A 19,896-nucleotide genomic window follows, 5' to 3' on the forward strand; every position below is an offset into this window, starting at 1 on the left:
TTAATTTTTCGATGAGTATCATGAACCATAGTCAGAGCGCTTTGGGGTCGTCCCTTCGCACAGTGTTTTTGTAATAAAATCTTCATAAAATAAACAATTCTTTTTACTTTAAAAAGCGTATAAATGTTGAAAAAAATATGAAACAATTTTTCTTGGCCAATTTCAAAACATCAATCCTTTGAGTGGAATATCAAAGTTATCTCTCTTTGTTGACGTCTCGGGAAATCCTTAGTTACAACAAATTCTTGAATCTTTATAAATTATAATTTAATATCCTAAATGTGACCAAGTGTTTTCCATGAGGGTACTCCAATCTTCTTTGCAGAGTAACTGTTGTCTTTAATAGACATTAGGATATATGAGCCGATGGTAGAAAGTCAAGATATTCATATCAATTCAAAATTTACTTTAACTTGCACACACCGGCATTAAAAAACTGTTCAACTATAATCATTTACAACATTAATCAGAAACAGAAAAAAGGACAGCAAATTGAAATTAACCTAGCTGTTTGACTTCATATTGTGAACTTTAGTAGCGTCTTTGAGAAATTATTTGAAAAAGTGCAATATCGAAAGTGAGAAGTGAATTCATGCATTTTAGGTGGAAGCACCTTTTACATGTCTTATATAGAATGACGTAAAAATAAAGCAGCTATATATATTTTGCGAAGTTAGCACATTTTCTCAAGAGGGTCGTATATGCTCCCGGCTTTGAAAAATAGAGAACATCAAGAAACTTGTGTATCATAAAAACAACAACAGCCCAGAAAAAACAAACAAATAAAACACCCCCCCCCTAAAAAAAACTAACAACAATAAATAATAAAAAAAAAAACTTGAAGATGAAGAAGTTTGTTTCAATGTTGCTATAATTGCTCAAGACTTTTAAAATAGCTTTAAAAGCACAGTGTTATCTAATGCATATACATGTATACAGTGTGTAATGTATACACCATGATATTGAACACTTCTTGTTCAAGATGAAAAAGGATTGTCCTATCTCTAATCACCTGTGTAATCCCAGAAGTTTTGTACTCAAAAACGAACTTTGACCTTGAAACCACGTGATCCTGCCCCACCAGTTCTACATACTGGCATTGGTCTTGAAAATTGATAATATAAAGGGATTTGGATCGGGAACAACCTCAAACTAATTTCAGAACAGTTTACAAAACATTTTGATGTGTTGATACAAGCAGTTGGAATATTGAGCCAAAGGAAAAAAATCAGCTACCATCGAGTTACCCCCCAAAATATTGTTACGGTCAAAATATTTAACCACTCGTGTGTGGTAAATTGTTCGAGACTCAAACTCTAATGCATGTCAATTCTTTTTTAAAAGAATCGAACAAAAACAAATGAGGGCGAAGGGGTAGATTCGAACCCACAGTCGAAATTACCAAAATGACCTTGATAACCACTTCACTTTAAGACGCACATGTTTCATATATAAAAGTCAGGATTCACAGATTTCGGGCCCATAAGAAGTGAACCCCCTTTTTTATATGGAAATTTATTTGGGTTTTCAAAAACGCATTTGGAAAAGTTTACACCCTTTTGTTTATTTGATTAAAGCAGAAAATCCATTTTGATAAGAGATATACTTAAAAGACCTTTTAAAGTCATTTATAATCAGCTCTTTCAAAACCACTTAATTAATACGCAAATTATCTTCTTTTGTCAATATTTTTGACAATTATTTTAATAATTTGACCTAAAATTTTACACCCATATTTTTTTTGGCTGTTATAAACTGTGGATATATTAATCTCTTTATAAACAATGTAAAAAGCAAAATAATTTAAAAAAAAGAAAAAAAGAAAACTTTTTTTCGATATAAACTCTTTACATGTGCTTTACAGGAACATGCAGATAACAATGTGATATTCTGATTGAAAAAGCAGTGCTTTTTATACACATATTTCACAGAAAGATATAAATCATTGTTGTGACAATAAATTATCGCTCTTTCTGTTCTCTTAGTCAATTTTCTTCATATCATGGTTAAATTGAAAAAGATAAATTATTGAAGTACATGTAAGTAATAATAAGACTTCATACAATTTTCCATTTGAATCCGATGATTTTGTTGACGAAAATCATTGTTGAAAATTACTTTTTCTAACGAATATAAAGCAGAGGGTCATTACCCTTTAAGTGGAAATTAACACCTAACGTGGGTAACCCCCAACCCCCAAGACAAGGGGGGGTCCCGTAAGATAAAAAAAGCGATTTTTTGTGAAAATTTAGATTTTAAACTAAGCCACTGCCAATAAAACGAAGCTCATAAATCGGTATGTAACCTCCTCTGCATGTGATGAAAGATTGTGTAATCATATTGCATGAATTGTTGCATTTGCCCTTTTCTTCTTTGCAAGCTGCTTTTTACATGTAAAAGTCGGTCAATAAATATTTAGGTTCAACCTTTTTGAGGTATATATTATAAACCTTGACGCTTTTCTAGACACATTGTTCTAGCGAAATGATCTCAAGTTATTCAGGTAGTTCTGGATATGTACAGTTAAACTTTGTTTTCTCGAATGAATAATACAAAAGCCCCCAATTTAATGCCTTCACCGTATATTTGATGCCCCGTATTATTTCCTTTATTTTCAACTCAGTTGGAAAGGGAGGGAGGTCAATTTCATATGATGCTATATAGCTTTTGACTTGATCTTGAAACAAAAACATTTAGACAAGGTCAAGTACAAATAATTATCCAAAATTTATATGTCTAGTCTATCTTTACAATAGAGAAATATCAAAATTTAAACTTAAGTCAAATGCAGCGTTGGGGGGTGGGGATGGGTGGGGGGTGAACAAGGTCAAGGTCAAGGTCAGGAAAATCTTGTCCAAACTTGAACTAGGTTGGGGAGTAAACAGTTTATCAAAACGAAGACTGTTTCTGAACCCAATAGTGTGTCGATGCCTTGAATCAGCAAAGAAATATATGGCAAGATTGACCCAAAATCAAGGCCAATTAAAAATAGCAAAATATATTGACATATGACCGATGAGTTTAATGCACAGTCTTTCAAACATATTGGGGGGAGGGGAGAGGGTTACTCGATCTGCAAAAGGCATATTTCTTATGTAAGGATAGCTAATTAATACATGTACATTGAATATCATAAAATTGTCCAAAGCACAATGGGCAACTTTGAGCAGTTGTCTGTTGCAAGCACAGCATTTTGTTTGCTCTGTATTTTTGTTGCATTTGTAGCGACACTTGTAGCGACACTTGTTCATCATGGACAAAAATTGCCTAACATGTTCTTAAAAGATAGAAAAAAATATTCTAAAGCATAATCGCATTTCTTGAAACAGTTTAACAAAAGCGATTCTTTAAAAAAAAAAAGAACATCGGCTCAAAGGCAGATGTACACATCTGTTCTGTTTTCTTTGATATGATACAGTATGCCTCATATCAGTACAAATATTAAGTATTTTATGTATAAAACAGGTTGTGCCCTGCTTTGAATCAAGGTTTTGGGCCAGTCTTATCATAATTATAAACTTAGCATGCTTACTCTATTTACTTAATACCCAGAGGTAGATCAGAGTAACAAAGAGAAAAGAGAAAATGCACTTCCACTTTATAACCAGTTGTGCACCTCACCCCAAAGGAACCACTGACCCTGGGGCCACATATTTCAAAATTTTATCATTAAATGGTTGATTAATACTATAGAGCAGATTTCAAAGCATTAATTTATTTTCAAACTATGTGACCCCCCCCCCGACTTAGGGGCATAAAAAAAATCAATTTTGCTAGATGCACCTTTCTTCAACATAAATATATACATGTATACTTGGATCACTGGCATAAAGCCCACGAGCAAAGGAAAAGATTTTCACAGAATTGATGCATTTTCATTATATAATCAAGAACCCCGTCCTAATACCAGATCCCCTGACCCTGGGGCCATAAAATTCCCAATTTTGAAAAAGGCACTCTTGCTCATCATAACTATGTACTTAGTTAGTTTATTTAATACCCAGGAGCAGAAAAGAAGATTTTCAAAGAAATAATGCATTTTCACTGTATAATCTATATAGTCTTACCTAGCACTAGAACCCCTGACCCTGGGGCCATGAATTTCACAATTTGGGAAGAGGCACACTTGCTCACCATAATTATGTACTTAGTTAGTTTATTTAATACCCAGGAGCAGAGAAGAAGATTTTCAAAGAACAAATCCATTATCACTATATAATCAATAGAGCCCCGCCCTTACACCAGAACCCCTGGCCCTGTGGCTATAAAATTCACAATTTTGAAAGAGGCATTCTTGCTCATCATAACTATGTACTTAATTAGTTTATTTAATACCCAGGAGCAGAGAAGAAGATTTTCAAAGAATAAATGCATTTTCACTATATGATCAATAGAGCCCCGCCCTAACACAAGAACCCCTGACCCTGTGGCCATAAAATTCACAATTTTGGAATATGCACTCCTGTTTATCATAACTATGTACTTAGTTAGTTTATTTAATACCCAAGAGCAGAGAAGAAGATTTTTAAAGAAATAATGCATTTTCACAATATAATAATCTATATAACCCCGCCCTAGCAATAGAACCCCTGACCCAGGGGCCATGAATTTCATAATTTTGGTAGAGGACTCAATGCTCAATACATTCATGCCAACAGTTTGCCTGCTTGATGTCCCGGAGTAAAGAAGAAGATTTTTAAAGATTGCAATAATTTTAATGGTTTTGGCCCCACCCCCTAGGCCCCAGGGGGGCAGGGACCATGAAGTTCACAATTTATGTTCCCCTTTACCCATAGATGCTGTATACCAAATTTCGTTGAAATTGGTTCAGTGGTTTAAGAGAAGAAGCTGAAAATGTTCAAATGTTAACACACGACGGACGACGACGGACGAAAACGGATAGCAATAGGTCACCTGAGTAACTCAGGTGACCTAAAAAGTTGGGAGTTGTGATTGGTTTCGATCGACACCGCTCGACAAATCAGCAATTGTTTTTTGTAAATGACGATATCTGCGTTCGGGATATATTATGACTCTTTACTCTTGGGAATGAAAACGCACGTAAAAAAAACGATCTCATGTTATTCTATCGAGATATGGTGTTATCCAAAATCGTAAGATTTGAGCAAATTATGAATTAGAATCTATATTGAAGATGTAGATTTGCACATTAAATAACAAACGAAAATTCAATACCTTCTTATTATTCTGTCTTTAGAAACTTTCATGATTTAAATACGTTATTTATATCTGTTGATGACACAATTTGTGTGTACCTGTTCAAAATTCGAGATCACGTGACAAAAACACTGACTTGAACGAGCTTGTATTTCTATTACCTGGGGAAGTTTGTATATTTTTTTGACTAAATATGGCTTTAGAAGGTTTTCAGGACTTAACCCTTCATGTTTGATCTTACGAACTAATGTAGCCCTGTGCTGCCTCCGTAGGCCATGATTTGAACAATACTGAATCTTCACTACTTGAGGATGCTTTCATATAAATATGACTTTTTATGTTCTTTAAAAAGATATTTTTGTTAAAACTGGATTTCCTATCATGGCCCAACTCTTCCCTGTGTTTGATTTGAACAAACTCGAATTTATATTACCTGAGCATTCTCCCATATAAATATTATTAGTCATAATTGTGCTGTTATTGAGAAGTTTTCAAAATATATGTATCATCCGTTTGGAAAACTTCGCATTGGAAAACGTACTTAAACTGGATGTCATAATTGGAGGAAGGCATGGCCTGCTGTTTGAAAAATATTGAATTACTTTTTTTCAAAATGATACTCTGTGTTCAGTTAGGTTAAAGTTGGCCCAGTGGTTCTTGAGAAGAAGTTAAAAATGTGATTCAAATTATCTTAAAATGATTTTTCAATTCAACTTAGCTCAGTTGAGGTAAAAAAAAAGTACTTGTACTATATCTTTTACATTGATTGACTCTGTTTTTGAATTAAAGGGAAATCTGGAAGCGAAAATGGTTTCTCTCACCCTTTATTTCAGTTGAAAATTTTGATAAGGATCAACCAGCTAATACTCCTATGTCTATAATAAAGCAGTGAAGTCTCTAAAAATTTCAAAATTAGATACACGTAGAGTATCACTTAAGTGTATTGAATATTTCGTAAAATTAATATTGACAAATCCCCATCGGAAGCGATTTCAAATTTTGAGGTCTGGTATTTTTAAGGGGGGGGCAAACATTTTCTGTTTGGGGCACTATCCATCAAATGTTTTTTGAACAGCAATAAGACAATGAGGGGGTGTCTTGAAATGTAAATATTTATTTGGTACATGAAATATTTGGAGATAACGAACAGTTTTCATGCACGCTCAAAACTCCATTAAACAGTATATTATTGGAGCAGAGCATACGGACCTCCAAAACATCAGAGGTGGGATGAGGTGCCAGGGAGGAGCAAGCATCCCCTGCCGACAAGTCACAACCGCCTTGTGCTCCTTGTCCTCTTCGGGAAATAACGAAAAAATCCGTCGACAATTCAGTGTGCATATAATTGCCTAACAATTAGTATGAAAAACTTCAGTCAGCATTTGGCGTATATTTTTTTTGGCATATAAGATTTTGGATAAAATTCTGCTTCATATGAATACAAAAATAGGCCTGCTAATAAGGGGACGCAATCGATACCCATGGGAATTCCAATAGAGTTAGAACACCTGGTCTCCAAAAACCACATAGATATTGTTAATTAGAATCTAAAGCATATTTTCAATATGAATGTTACTTGTTTGTACAATAAGAATTTTTTCAACATAATAATTTTGCAAATCACCAATGAGAGAGTAAGTTAATTTTTACGAGTTCCATATTTATTGGAGAAAAAAAATATCTGTCAATAGTATTAATTAATCTGGGCTTTCATTTATCGTAGGGAATGGTTGCAAAAAATAGGTTTTTTTCTTTTATGTAGTAAACTATCAACCACATTATAATTCGAGAGCACCACTCCTATACTAGCATCCCCACCACCGATCCTCTTAAAATGAAATTAAAAGTTTCGTATGTCATTATTTGCTTGGTAGTAGGCAAAATAAAATCATAGCAATTTTCGCATTTTCAGCAATGATTACTGGTAACAGATTGAGACCGACTGCGTTTGATCTGACAACCAATTCAACAATTTAACTGAACATCTACTTTACTAAGTAATTTTATCTATCGCATAGTTGATTTAATTTATTGCAAAAAAGAACCCTATTTTTAACGCACTTAACAACTGTCGTTGCATGGAATATTCAACCCTCTTTTTCTTTACTTTGATGATTATTGATACTCTATTCAAAAACGATGTGAAAGGTACATAAAAGTCATATAGTTTATTGTCAAATGTACATGTATATTATTAAACAATGAAAAGTCTGTTGAATACAATATAATCATTTTATATAATTTTGAATCAATTTTTTAAAAGCAATTAATGAGAGACCTGTCCCAAATACTTCACCGGCAAAACAACCTTAAGTATTACACAATTACAAATCCGTCATTTCTGTCTTTGCATAATATGCAGATTTATTTTAAGAAATCTGCATAAGTAAAACCAGTGACTCATTGTCGACGACCTTGAACGTTTGTTAACATTTATTAGTACAAACATACTAATTATGATGGGTTTGGAATTTTATTTTTTTTTAAAGATAATTAATATATATAATTATTTATAAAACCATTTTTAGTTTCAGTTCTATTCTAGATAGTGTATATAAATAATAAATAATAAATGCATTATTTTAGCTTACCTGTTCTTAAATTTGTAGCTCTTGTATAGTGAAAACTCGAAAAGACAAAGCAAAGCAACAGATCCATGCATTGTAAAAACATTCCATTCATGGCCCCGCTTTCTTGTCGCCCGCGTGGCGCAGGGTAAGAGGGTTTTTGCTCAAAGAAGTTGATCCTTACGTCGCATTTTCGAATCCCGCTGCGGGACGTGTAGACCGGTCCTTTGGATGTGTCGCATTTAAGTGCTTCACTGCTCAGTGACACTTGAGTGCCGCCTGTGTATCAAATTAAGGATTTTTTAATTAATACATGTAAGCTTTCGGAAAAGCAAGTGAACATGAAATCTCACTCGTCCCTCAGTCTGTAAGTCAGTCAATTAAACCTTGATCGTAGCTTTTGAATAAGATAAAGATAGCGTGTTCATAAATCACAATCACTGTGACAAAATTTTTCTTTATGCAATAAGTTTTTACCTTTAAACTCTTTTTTTTTTTACTAAAATCAATTGTATATAAATGCACTTTATTATCTATGTTTTAGATTTGCTTCAAACATTGAGTTGAAAAAGTATGTGTTAGACGAATTGCATCTGGTTTTGGAATCGGTTAAATGAACGCATGCAATGGTAGACATGACACGGGGTGCAGAAAAACCCACTTAAAGGTATAACAGTGTTTCTAAATTATGAAACAAGACAAGGTCATATTACACGAAAAAAATCTCCAGATAAGCAATCCCATTGTCTTGACGAAACATGTTTTGCAGAACTAGAAACATATCTGAAAGTACCATTATCAATTTCAGTGATGCCATACAGACGATTTAGGGCAAATCCCCACCCCGTGGAGACGAATTAGTTCAAAAAGGTCATTCATCTCTATAGTTGTGTTGGACCACGATCCGTTCACATTGGAATCCTGATCCAAGTTGGCATAATTTCAGTTTACAGGTTTACCAACTAAACAGAAAAAGTGTTGTTTAGGTTTTTTTGAACATTCCCTTTTTATTCGCCAGACTAGATTTAATCTGCCTCAGATCTTAAAACAATATTTTCTATATTAGAAAAAACCGTAATTTTTTTTTAAGCTTTGATATTTAGACGGCCTTAAAATTATTTTTAACATCCAGAGGTGAAAAGGTACATTTTCCCTGGAAAATGGTATTCTTCTTACTTGGCTATTAGCATGCTACAAAAATAACATCCAGAAGTGAAAGATGGCAATTTTGCTCGACATTGTACCGTACGCAGAATGCTCTCTGTAAAATTTTGCCATTATTATAGTATGCCGTCACTGCTGCCTTCTGTTCGTGATTCGTAGCTTTTGCAAACCAATGAGATCAAATTTTTTAAATGTCTAGAATTTTCTTTGGTGTTTTGCGCTCTTAAGCTGGTTATGTAGAATCTCACAGAAAAAAGTTAAGGAAATTTTTCTTTGTTTGGGAACAGAAAATCAACTGGAATACATTATATGAAATTTATATCATGTTTTTATTCAATTTTATGCACAAATAATTATAATATACATAAATGTCAATATCATGCGCTAATGAATTTCATATATCCAACTTCTCATCAGGTTGGGAGGTGCTTAAATGCAGAGTGAGTACATTTAAACGCGAAACGTAAAATACCTCGCTAAAAACGAGTGTAGATTCTGGTGGCGGAGTAATTTTGCCAACGAGATACAGCGGGAGTTAAAAGCTCCAGTGATTGGTGAACCGCGGGGAATGCGCTGCAAGAGCGATTTTCTCCGAATCAAACGTCAGATTATGTATCTAAAAGTTAACATAATATTCACATAGAGATAAAGAACATTTTCAGATTGATACAACGGAAAAAATAAAATAATCGCGAACGTCTGGAAGAAAATGGACAAAAATTTAAATCAATGACGTATTTATTGTCCGGAGAGTATCCTTGAGTAAAATATGGAATATACCTTCAGGAAATAAAACAATCATATGTCGGAAAACCCTGAAGAAAGATTCTGCGTAACTTTAGATATTGACATACCTGATCAGCGTGACCGAAATGAAATTGAAAATGACGCGGGAAATCTGGCCTTATTACACCTAGAGGACAGAGAGTCCGCGATAGAAAATAATCCACAAGTGACCAACGATGACCAGGAAGAATGCCAGGCTACATTTTTCCTTGAGGATGAATTAAGTGACTCTGAAAATAAAAATGAAAGTAAAGATGGAGAGTGTGAGGGTCTGTTCATATCAGAAGATGGGTCGACAGAATGCCATGGCGATGGACAGGAAACAAATGGAAACGACGAAAACCCTTCTACTGACGACAATCTGGAATTTCCGCAGTTTCAGGTCGTGTATTCAGACGACGAAAAGTTTCCTGATGATGATGAATTGCCCGATTCTCTTGCTCCGTTTCAGGACAGAGGACGACGCGAATCCAAATGGAGCGCGACAATTTTGTTTGTGGCGTCAGAAGTTCAATTGATTATAGACCTTGCCGAGTTTTGTCCTCCTGAGGGATATCTCAAGGAGCCATCAAAGGTTAGAATATTTTTTCAGTAATTACTAGCATTTACGAATTTCGATCGTATCTTAAAAAACGTCTATATTTTTGGCGAATTATTTTTCTCTTTGGCGTTTTTTTCCCTTGCAATGGACCTCTCCTTCTTTGATTTGTTTTTATATACATTGATTGTGACTGATTTCTGATCACTTGTTTTTGTAAAAGCTGAAACCTTACTAATTGTACAAAATACTCCCACTCCAACAAATCCACAGGTTTTCTCACTATGACGTCGCATTTTAATCTCGTTATAGCCGATAAACATTCAATATGCAAATTTTTACGAGTTGAAAAAAGAATTATGAATGGATTTCCCGTAAAGTTTGAAATGAAATTTTTACATGATTTCACATTTGGTGTTTTATCTGGTGGTTAGTTATCAAAAGCAATTTTGTAATATCCGAAATATTTTACTAAAGAGCAAATTTATATAGCTTTAATCTTATTATAGAAAAAGAGTCAAAGTACGAATTTCCCCCTTCAATCAACTTATAAATGTGTTTTTAAAAAGAATTTCAAATAATTATTTGTGTTAGACCTTTACTTATAGAAAAAAATTCGAGTTTTATTGAATTTAATAATATTGAAAATAAGAATACTGTACACTTGAGAAGGACGTTGGAAAAGAAAAGAAAAGATCTTTATATAGACTTTACTAGCTTATTTATTTTCTCAAAAATGAACTGTATCAATTTGCCAAAATGCTGCATCAATCATAGATAATCATGTAGCGCCTGCCTTATACCACAATAAGATATAATGAATAAAAAAATTAACGTTCCCAAAAGATTGCTTTACAAGCAACCTCTTTCATACCATCAGAAATTTAACAAAGTTACCGATAAATGATGCAGTTGAAGTTTAGATCTAAAATAAGACCTATTTACCTCAAAATTTCTAAAATCTACAATTTACAGCGGGAAGCAAATTAAGGCTTCACTTTTAATGCTATATTTCCTCGTTTGTAATTGGTTTTCATGCCAGTGTAAGCGAAAGCGGGATTAAGTCTCTGTTGTTTTTTTTTTTACTGTAGTGCAATAATCACAAAATTCACCCCCCCCCCCCCCCCGATTTGTCATAAATTTACAGAGCTGTATTCAGTTCAACATGTAGATTTTGGAATAAGTTGGTGCAGAGGTTTGAGAGAGGTACCTGTCTCCAGATCAAGAATATTGTTCTAGATGGATATACACATGTATGCAATTTTGTTTTGTGGGTTATGCTGTATTCTTGAAGAATTTATTTACCTTCATATTTTTCTGCATAACTTTAAACAGATTAACTAATTGCTTTGCAAAGTCGACGTTTTTAACTCTTCGTCAAAATGGGTTTTGATCGCAAATTACACATCCCTATAATGCGAAAGCCTTGATTTAGGTATTGATATTGCTTAGAAATTTCACTTCATTTTAACATTATACATTCATGCAAATAGGAATGCAGCAGCGAGCTTTGTCTGTGTGTTTGTTAGTTTTCCTTCCTTCTATTATTTGTGATGAAATTGTGCAACAGTTTTATATCTTAAAATAACTTTTTTTGTTCAGTACTGTCATATCGTGGCCCAATTTTTAAGCCATAAATGTTTTTGAAAAAAAATAAGGTTGGACAATTATTGCAAAATCTGTACTATTTCCTACTTTGTATGTTTATCAGTTTATTTTTGTGTTTGAAAAGCAAGATTCTATATCGAATCCTCTCAAGATCTCTAAAGGATAAAACATTCCAAAATGTTTTGTAACATATAGGGACTTCTATTTGTCACCTATCAATTCGAGATTGAAATAGCAATAAATAGATTTGGTGAAGTTTGTATGCTCTATATTCTATAATAAATTCAACTGAAAAACCCAAATTGAAATCTGTTAATTTATAGTTATTGCAGTTAAATTAATTCACAATTTACATAATGGGCCAAAAGGGAACACATCTTGAATCAATTTCTCATACTTTTTGAATGAAAACAGAAAGAATACAATGCAACAAAAAGAAAGTAACAGTTAACCAACCAAACCACAAAGAATATTTCAAAACTCATATTTTTAATGAGTTCAATTTTACATAAATGTAACCTAATTATCTCGAACCTGATGGGGGAAAAGCCTATCCAATATTTCCGGATATCGAGATTAAAATTCAACAAGAAAAGGAGGTTGCAATTTTAACTGACTTCGATACATCCATGATATTCGATATATCGAAGGAAAGATAACCACACAAAAAGAAAAAAAAAACTGAATGTCTCGAGTGTAAAAAGTCTATTTTGATGGATGACCGTTTGGGCTAATATTTACATTAAGTAATACTAAGTAAGTATAAGGCTGACGCTATTCCGTTTCTGCTGTATACTTAGTTTACTTTTAATCTGCAACCGGAAATGACGGCGTTTAACATAATGGTGGTACTCGGACGGGAAAAGAGATGAATTTAACCATTGCATTGTACGTCCAAGGTTCTTCTGAATTGCATAATATTGATAAATGCGTCTTCGATTCTGTGTACAATCAGAGAACGTCTGCAAGTCGTAATCTGTAAACAGACTTGAAGAAACAGCGCTCTCGATAATGAGAAATGTATTCTTCTGGAAATTTCTAGGTCTATATCAAACATTTGGATAAAATGATGAGTAATTACACGTATATCTCTTTTTCTATCTGTTATCAAACAATATAAATTGATGCACCTGCAATCGCTTTCACACCTAATCACGTTTCAAATCAATCGTGTATATTTTTTACTTGAACATTTTTTGACTAAATTGAAATGTTCTTTTCATTTGTGTAGAAATGATGATTTGCTTTATTTCTTTTCTACTCATATACAGCTTAATATATTAAATATTAATGGTTTTCCATTTTGCATATATGCTGTCATATCTGCACACAGAAGACAAACAAGACGATGATACAATTTCAAGACAATTTTGAAACTGTATCGCCCCCATTCCATGTCAGCAAAGTATAAACTTAAAATCATAATTTCCTTAGTTACGGTCCTAGCATTTGTTGAGATTTGGTAGGAATAATCATTGTTTTCGAAGTTAAAAGTCCTATGTAACAGTTATTGTTAAAAAGTACAGTGAAAATGGCGTTATATGGTACATGTATCAAATGTGCACAATGAAAAACAATTGAACACATGTTGAAAATCACAACGTTACACATATTTAAACTTCATAAAAAATAAGGAAAGAGAATCGTCATATAGGAATTCTAACATGACGGTTTTAGTGAAAAAAATCTTTTCGAGTCCTACAGTAGTAAAAATAAAATCAATAAGTAAAACCCACTGATGATGTACATGTAATGTAGGATTTGTTATAACTTTGCATCAGTAAATAAATCTTATCATGAATAAGACATCGATGTTGAACGCTAATGATACAAAATCCAATAATGATACAATTTACGTCACTAACAGAAAGCATTTTCATCAACTAAGGAAACAAATTTTTGGCCAATTTAAGTTCACCCGTATATCATTTCTGAATGCTAGTTTACATTTATCAGACCTATAGTTATCTTGAATCCAGTGGGGAAAATGAGAGATATCTGATAATTCCATGTAAAATTCATAAAGAAAGTGGTTTCAGGAACCGCTGTCTAGTTAGTAAAGTATGCCAGGGCATCACCGATAGTTGGAAATGTGGGATAATTTGTATAATGGTCGAAGCCCGTTATGCATAAATCGTTGATGTCCCTGGCATACTCTACTTACTATAGAAAGTGATTCCTTGTATTTCCATTTCATCGTGAAATAAATTGTAAATTTAGATTTTAAAAATGTAGACTAATAGCTTTAGATCACACGAGGCCTCCCATGTCAATTTCAATAGTCCCCGCCCAATGACGTCAAAAAAACAAAGACAGCCGCATGAGATTTACTTAGGGAATCACTGTCTAGTTAGTGTAGTATGCCAGGGCATCAACGATAGTGGGAAACATGGGATAATTTGCATAACGGGCGAAGCCCGTTATGTATAATTTATCCCATGTTTCCCACTATCGTTGATGTCCCTGGCATACTATATACTAACTAGACAGTGATTCCTTGTATTTCCATTTCATTGTGAAATAAAATTGTAGATTTAGACTTTGAAATTGTAGACTAATAGATTTAAATTACACGAGGACTACCATGCCAATTTCAGTAGTCCTCGCCCATTGACATCAAACGCAAATGCAACCGCACCCTAACTTTCAAAGAGTTATCACACATAAAAAATTAGAAATGGAAATATGTGCATATTAGTCCTCCTTAGCGTTCAGGCACAGAGACAAACGCACGAGATTTACATGCATACTATATACAGGGGTTATTTTTCACCCTTTTAGAATTGAAAACAATTTTGCCCCGTTTTAGATTCGCCCAGTCATAGTTTTGTTTAAGAAATTATACTGTATTCTTTGAATTCGCCCAAAGGTGGATAGGGCGAAAGGGGCGAAAATAAAACGGGGGCGAAATTTTCCCTGTATACAGTATTAGGCCTCCTTAACTCCTGACCAATCCCTTGGCAAAATTTACATTCCAATAGCTATAGAATATGATGGCATATTTATGCCATCCACATAACTTTTTGTTAACGTCTTCAATCCCTAATAGGAACAAATTCAATGAAATTAAAAACATAACAGATATGTAGGCATTGAATACTCAGTTTATTTAGACATACTTCCCATTTATTACTATAAGTATGTTTAGTGGGATGTGTCCTAATTCATGACCTTGACTTTTGGTAAGAGTTATCTCCCCTTTTTTAATTAATAAAAAAAAATCAATTAAAAAAATTTTAGCCGGTAAAAAAATTGTTTTCAATTATCATTCTATTTTTAAAGTTTCAATGCATCTTTCCATCGCAGGATTTATTGATATTCAAATTATTTGAATTTTTATTTTGAAAAAAACGCTTTTCCCCATAGACTTCAATGCAATCTTTGTTAATTACATACCGCTTAATTAATGAAAATTTTGAAAATTTCTCCTGGGCAATCCTTTTCCACTATAAAATGCTTTAATATAATATCAGAGTATTGTGTACTTGACGGACATTTAAGGGTAGAGAATTTGGTCCCATTAGGGATTGAAATCCTTAACATAGTATATCATGTCAAATCAAGATAACTATCTCGTCAAGTCATAATAACTTTCTTGTTTGTCGACAAATGCCGACTTTATATCTTGTCCAGTCAAGATAAGCAATCGTATTTTTGCGATAGCTATATTCTATTTATGATGCAAGATAAGTTATCTCGTCATGTCAAGACAGCTATCGTAACAAATGTGATAGCGTATCTTGACTTGACAAGATATAAAGTCGATATTTGTCGACAAACCAGAAAGTTATCATGATTTGACGAGATAGCTATCTGACTTGGCATGATATGCTATGTTAACAAAAAGTTATGTGGATGGCATAAATATGCCACCATGATAGAATGATCAAGAAATTAACACTTGTAACTTTCAAGGAGTCACCACAAAGAAAAAAGAAATGGAAATAGGGCCTATAGCAATTTTAACTGACTTCGACATATCCTTGGTATTCGAGATATCGACGTTCGAGATAATGAAGTTTAACTCTACATCAATAGTGGCTTCAGTCTTTTATGTTAGTAAATGATTGAACAAAATAGATATTTTTTACGAGCATGCTAGCTAGTACATGTATAAACATTATTTTCAGGCTGTTCAACTACAAAGACCTAATAAACCCTCTATATCAACTTTCAATAAATATTTTCTCGATTTATTTTATGAAAACCCATTAACTGCATACGAGTTCGAACAGGTTTTTCAAAGCCCCTTGAGTGGGCTTTCCTATCACTCATTAAGATTGCTAATATTATATTTTACAAACTTAAACATACTTAATAAGATTGTTTATAACTATAAATAATAAACACAATCTCTTTATTTATTTGAAGCAGGATAAACAAATGAAACTATTCCAGAATAAAATTGCATATTTACATCCACTCAATATTTTCTCATAAGCATGTTCCTTCGCTTCCCTCAATCAAACCATATTTCTACTAGCTAGAACTGGATTTCAAAGCCACATTTATGAAACAGACCTTATCCTAATAAGACAATTTTAACAAACTTTATATGCTTATAAATATATGGATGAGAATTATTCAATGGCATCAACATATTTCATCTTGACCTTTCCTTTAACCTTGAACTCATTCTTTCCCTCAAATTTATGGTTATCTTAGTTTCATATACATGTGTGTTATATTTTTATTAAACTTCATACGTTGAATTCTTATTCAGGAGAGCTATCCAATCTCATTAACAATTTTCGACTTAAGTCTTTCCTTTGACCTTGACCTCAATCTTCTCAAACTTGTGTTTAGCTCAGTTTCAAAGATACTATTCCAGATATTTTTTATGTAAACTTTGTGAAAGTCTATATGTCCATTTTTTTTATCTGACCTTTCAAATGACCTTTGACTTTTATTATTTACTGAGTCCTAAATTCAGTTTAAACTACCCAGTTTTCTTCTAAATTTTCTTGTTACTCTTCAATGAACCCTCAGGTTGGGAGGTATCCATATCCTATGGACATATTTCTAGTTGTGCATTAGTTTACTGTTACGACCTTTAATTCTCCATTAACGAACAAAAAAAAAAAACACAACATTTTATTGTTCGATTGTCTTATCATATTAAAATTAAAATTAAATATCAAAATTTGATTTAATCATTTTGAATTTTGAGTGAACTTAGCTGCAGAACTGTAGCTCTCAGAAAAAATATATTGACAGACCGGAGAGCTACAGTGCCATCCATTGAAAGTAACTGTATATTTATTGCGAACAAAAATGTGCGCTGTTTCGCGATTTATTTCTCCACGTTGTTAAACTGTGATCTCAAAATATTACTAACCGTGTGTTCCTAACATATTCTTTCACTGTTTCCACAACAAAACATTCCTTATAATTGTTGGTAATTGCCCTCTGGCCCTGAAATTGAGATCATCGAAAATTTCGTCTGTTTATACTGCCATTTTGGTTTGCAAGATAATTCGATCCAACGCGCTTCGTGCAGATGTCAACCACGAGAGTACTTTATATAATAAGGATTTTTTTAAATCTATCTTTTTGCGATTGATGTAAGAATTTGGAAGAATTTTTCCAGAACTGAGCGCAACTTTTTGTGCGCAATAAATATACAGTTTTTACAATGGGTGACACTGTAGCTCTCCGGTCTTTCAATATATTTTATTTCGGAGAGCCACAGCTCTCCGGTCTGTCAATATCTTTTTTCGGAGAGCTACGGTTCTGCAGCTAGAGTGAACTTTGCCAGATGATAAAATCAGGAAAACGATACACTATTTATGGAACGTCTTTCAAACTGTGGAGGGCGAAATCTATAAGGAAACTGGTGACATACTGAAATAACTAAATGCAGAAAACTCACACCCGTGGAAATGATAATAAAAAGGAAAATGAACACGAAACTCAAGAAGCTAACTTTATTTTGACAAGTAATTACAAGAAACAACACTTTGTTTACCTATTTCAACACCTGCCATCAATCAATTGCTTTAATGCGGAATGTAATTTTTAGATCCCGAGCAGTGAAATGTATACATGTAAGTTTCTATTTCCTTTCGCCCTCAACAAGATGGTAACATTATCTAAGTAATATAAGCAGACAATCGATTCAAGAATGTAAATTAAGCAGAATTTAATGGGTCTGCCACTCGCCTTCAATGAAAGATGCCATCTTCACTGTCAATTTTTAATGTGAATGTTCGGTTTTAAATGTTGGAATTTAACTTGCTGTAAACACCCAAATGGTTAATGCTTATTGATGAGGCATAATAAAATATAAGTGCTAAATAGAGATGCAAAGAACAGGCGTGTATAATATGAATATTCTTAAGATATATTGCATAATATAGAGCACAACAAATTAAATTTCAAGACAAGAAATAATTATGTTTCTATAAAGATCAGACGAAGTGCACTTATTGTCCTTCTAAAATTCTTGAAAAAAAGGCAATGCGTTTTTGAGGTCATGAATAGAACGTTTCAAATAAATATAGATGGAGGGAAAAAATTTCTATACAAAGATATACACATGTAATCAAAATATAAGTAAAAGAAAGCATCCCAGACACCTATTTGTGTCTATGAATTGGAATTAACCAAGTCCACAAAGAAAAAGTTTTTAATGACTAGTTTAAATCCACTTTTCTTTGTATTTTTTGTTTTAAATTATTTATATTTGATTTAAATAAAGTTTTTAAATGCAGTAAGAACTAAAGGTACTGTGAGGACTGAGATCACTAAATGATACCTCCGTCCCCATATGATTATTAATAATTTTAGTTAAGTGTGAAGTTTTGCATTACGTCACAACCTATGATGACAGCTGCGCTCAAGGTAAATAGTACACGCCTCCTAACCGCAAGCTATACGACTGGAAGTTTCTTCTAATCCCTGATTAGTTGCTTGTGCAACATACTATTTCCCTGTCAATATTGATAATATGAGTTGACCAATCACACAGCGGCGCTGTGTACGCTGGATGCATCTGTCGAAAAAGATCGTGACGTAATGCAAAGCTTGACACTTAACTGAAATTACTAATATAATGGCAAAGTCCATGTTTTGGTCTGGGAGACCCGAAATAAGTGTCAGATAAAAAGGTAAAATAGGAGGTACACAATGACATTATGTAATAAAAGATCATAACATTTTATTCAGGAGGAGTTGCAGATAAGAGATGAATACCCCTCAATAAAATAGATAGAATGGCAGTGTCCATGTCCCAAAATATATATCGGATAAAAAAAGTAAAATAGGAGGTGCACAAGTGCAATATGTAACAAAGATTCTTTGAATTGAAACATATGGAGATACGAAAAATATTCAAGATCAAAAATCCATAAAACAATACAAAATAGGTGCAGAGCAAACACGAACCTCCAAAACATCAGACGTGGGTTTAGGTGCCATGGAGGAGTGAGCATCCCTTGCTGACCGCCGTGTGCTCCTTGCCATGATCGGGAAATAACGGGAAAATCCGTCGTCAATTCAGTATATAAATAATGGACTAACAATTAGTATGAAAAACGTCAGTCAGCATTTGACTCGATGATAAATTGTATTGCCTACAAGGTCATTATATCGACCGTAAAACTTACGAAATGATGGCTTTAAACGAGACTGCTGATATTCTTGTTTCATCAACTTCTTTGTCAATAATTTACCTCGTTTTAGAAAGATTTCATACGTAGAGCCTACTCCTGAAAAGTTAAAGTCATCACGTTTATCTTAGAGCTTGGTTGTTAGATTACCATTAACGTCTTTTTCAAGTAAAATTGATATGTATGTAATTTATGTTCCTTGTATATTAAATACATGTACAATGTAAGTCTATAAAGAAGCAGATGGAAGATTGAACAAAAGGGCGTTTCATTTAAACTTTTTTCGCTTCTTGTAGAATAAATCAACTTCATATCTGACCAGGTCAAGAAGTGTATATATTTTCATATTACCTGCTGCTTTTAGTCATCTGATGTACACAATTCTTCAAGGATTAACAATATATTTATCTAGATGATCTGACAAGAACAAAATGGTATCTACAAT

The 19,896-nt window shown here is 33.3% G+C and overlaps 1 protein-coding gene across 1 annotated transcript in view; it reads left to right on the plus strand.

Annotated features, from left to right (window-relative positions):
* Positions 1–9,419: 9,419 nt before the first annotated feature.
* Positions 9,420–19,896, plus strand: part of LOC134234721 (uncharacterized) — a 30,935-nt gene continuing 20,458 nt past the window's right edge. Inside the window, 1 exon segment of the mRNA XM_062716779.1 lies at positions 9,420–10,269. Within this exon segment, the coding sequence (XP_062572763.1) occupies positions 9,712–10,269 (558 nt within the window). The 5' untranslated portion in view covers positions 9,420–9,711.

This window comes from Saccostrea cucullata, unplaced genomic scaffold (assembly GCF_032062105.1).
Source record: "Saccostrea cucullata isolate Sc308-1 unplaced genomic scaffold, CSIRO_AGI_Scuc_v1 ctg3618, whole genome shotgun sequence".
Lineage (NCBI taxonomy): Eukaryota > Metazoa > Mollusca > Bivalvia > Ostreida > Ostreidae > Saccostrea > Saccostrea cuccullata.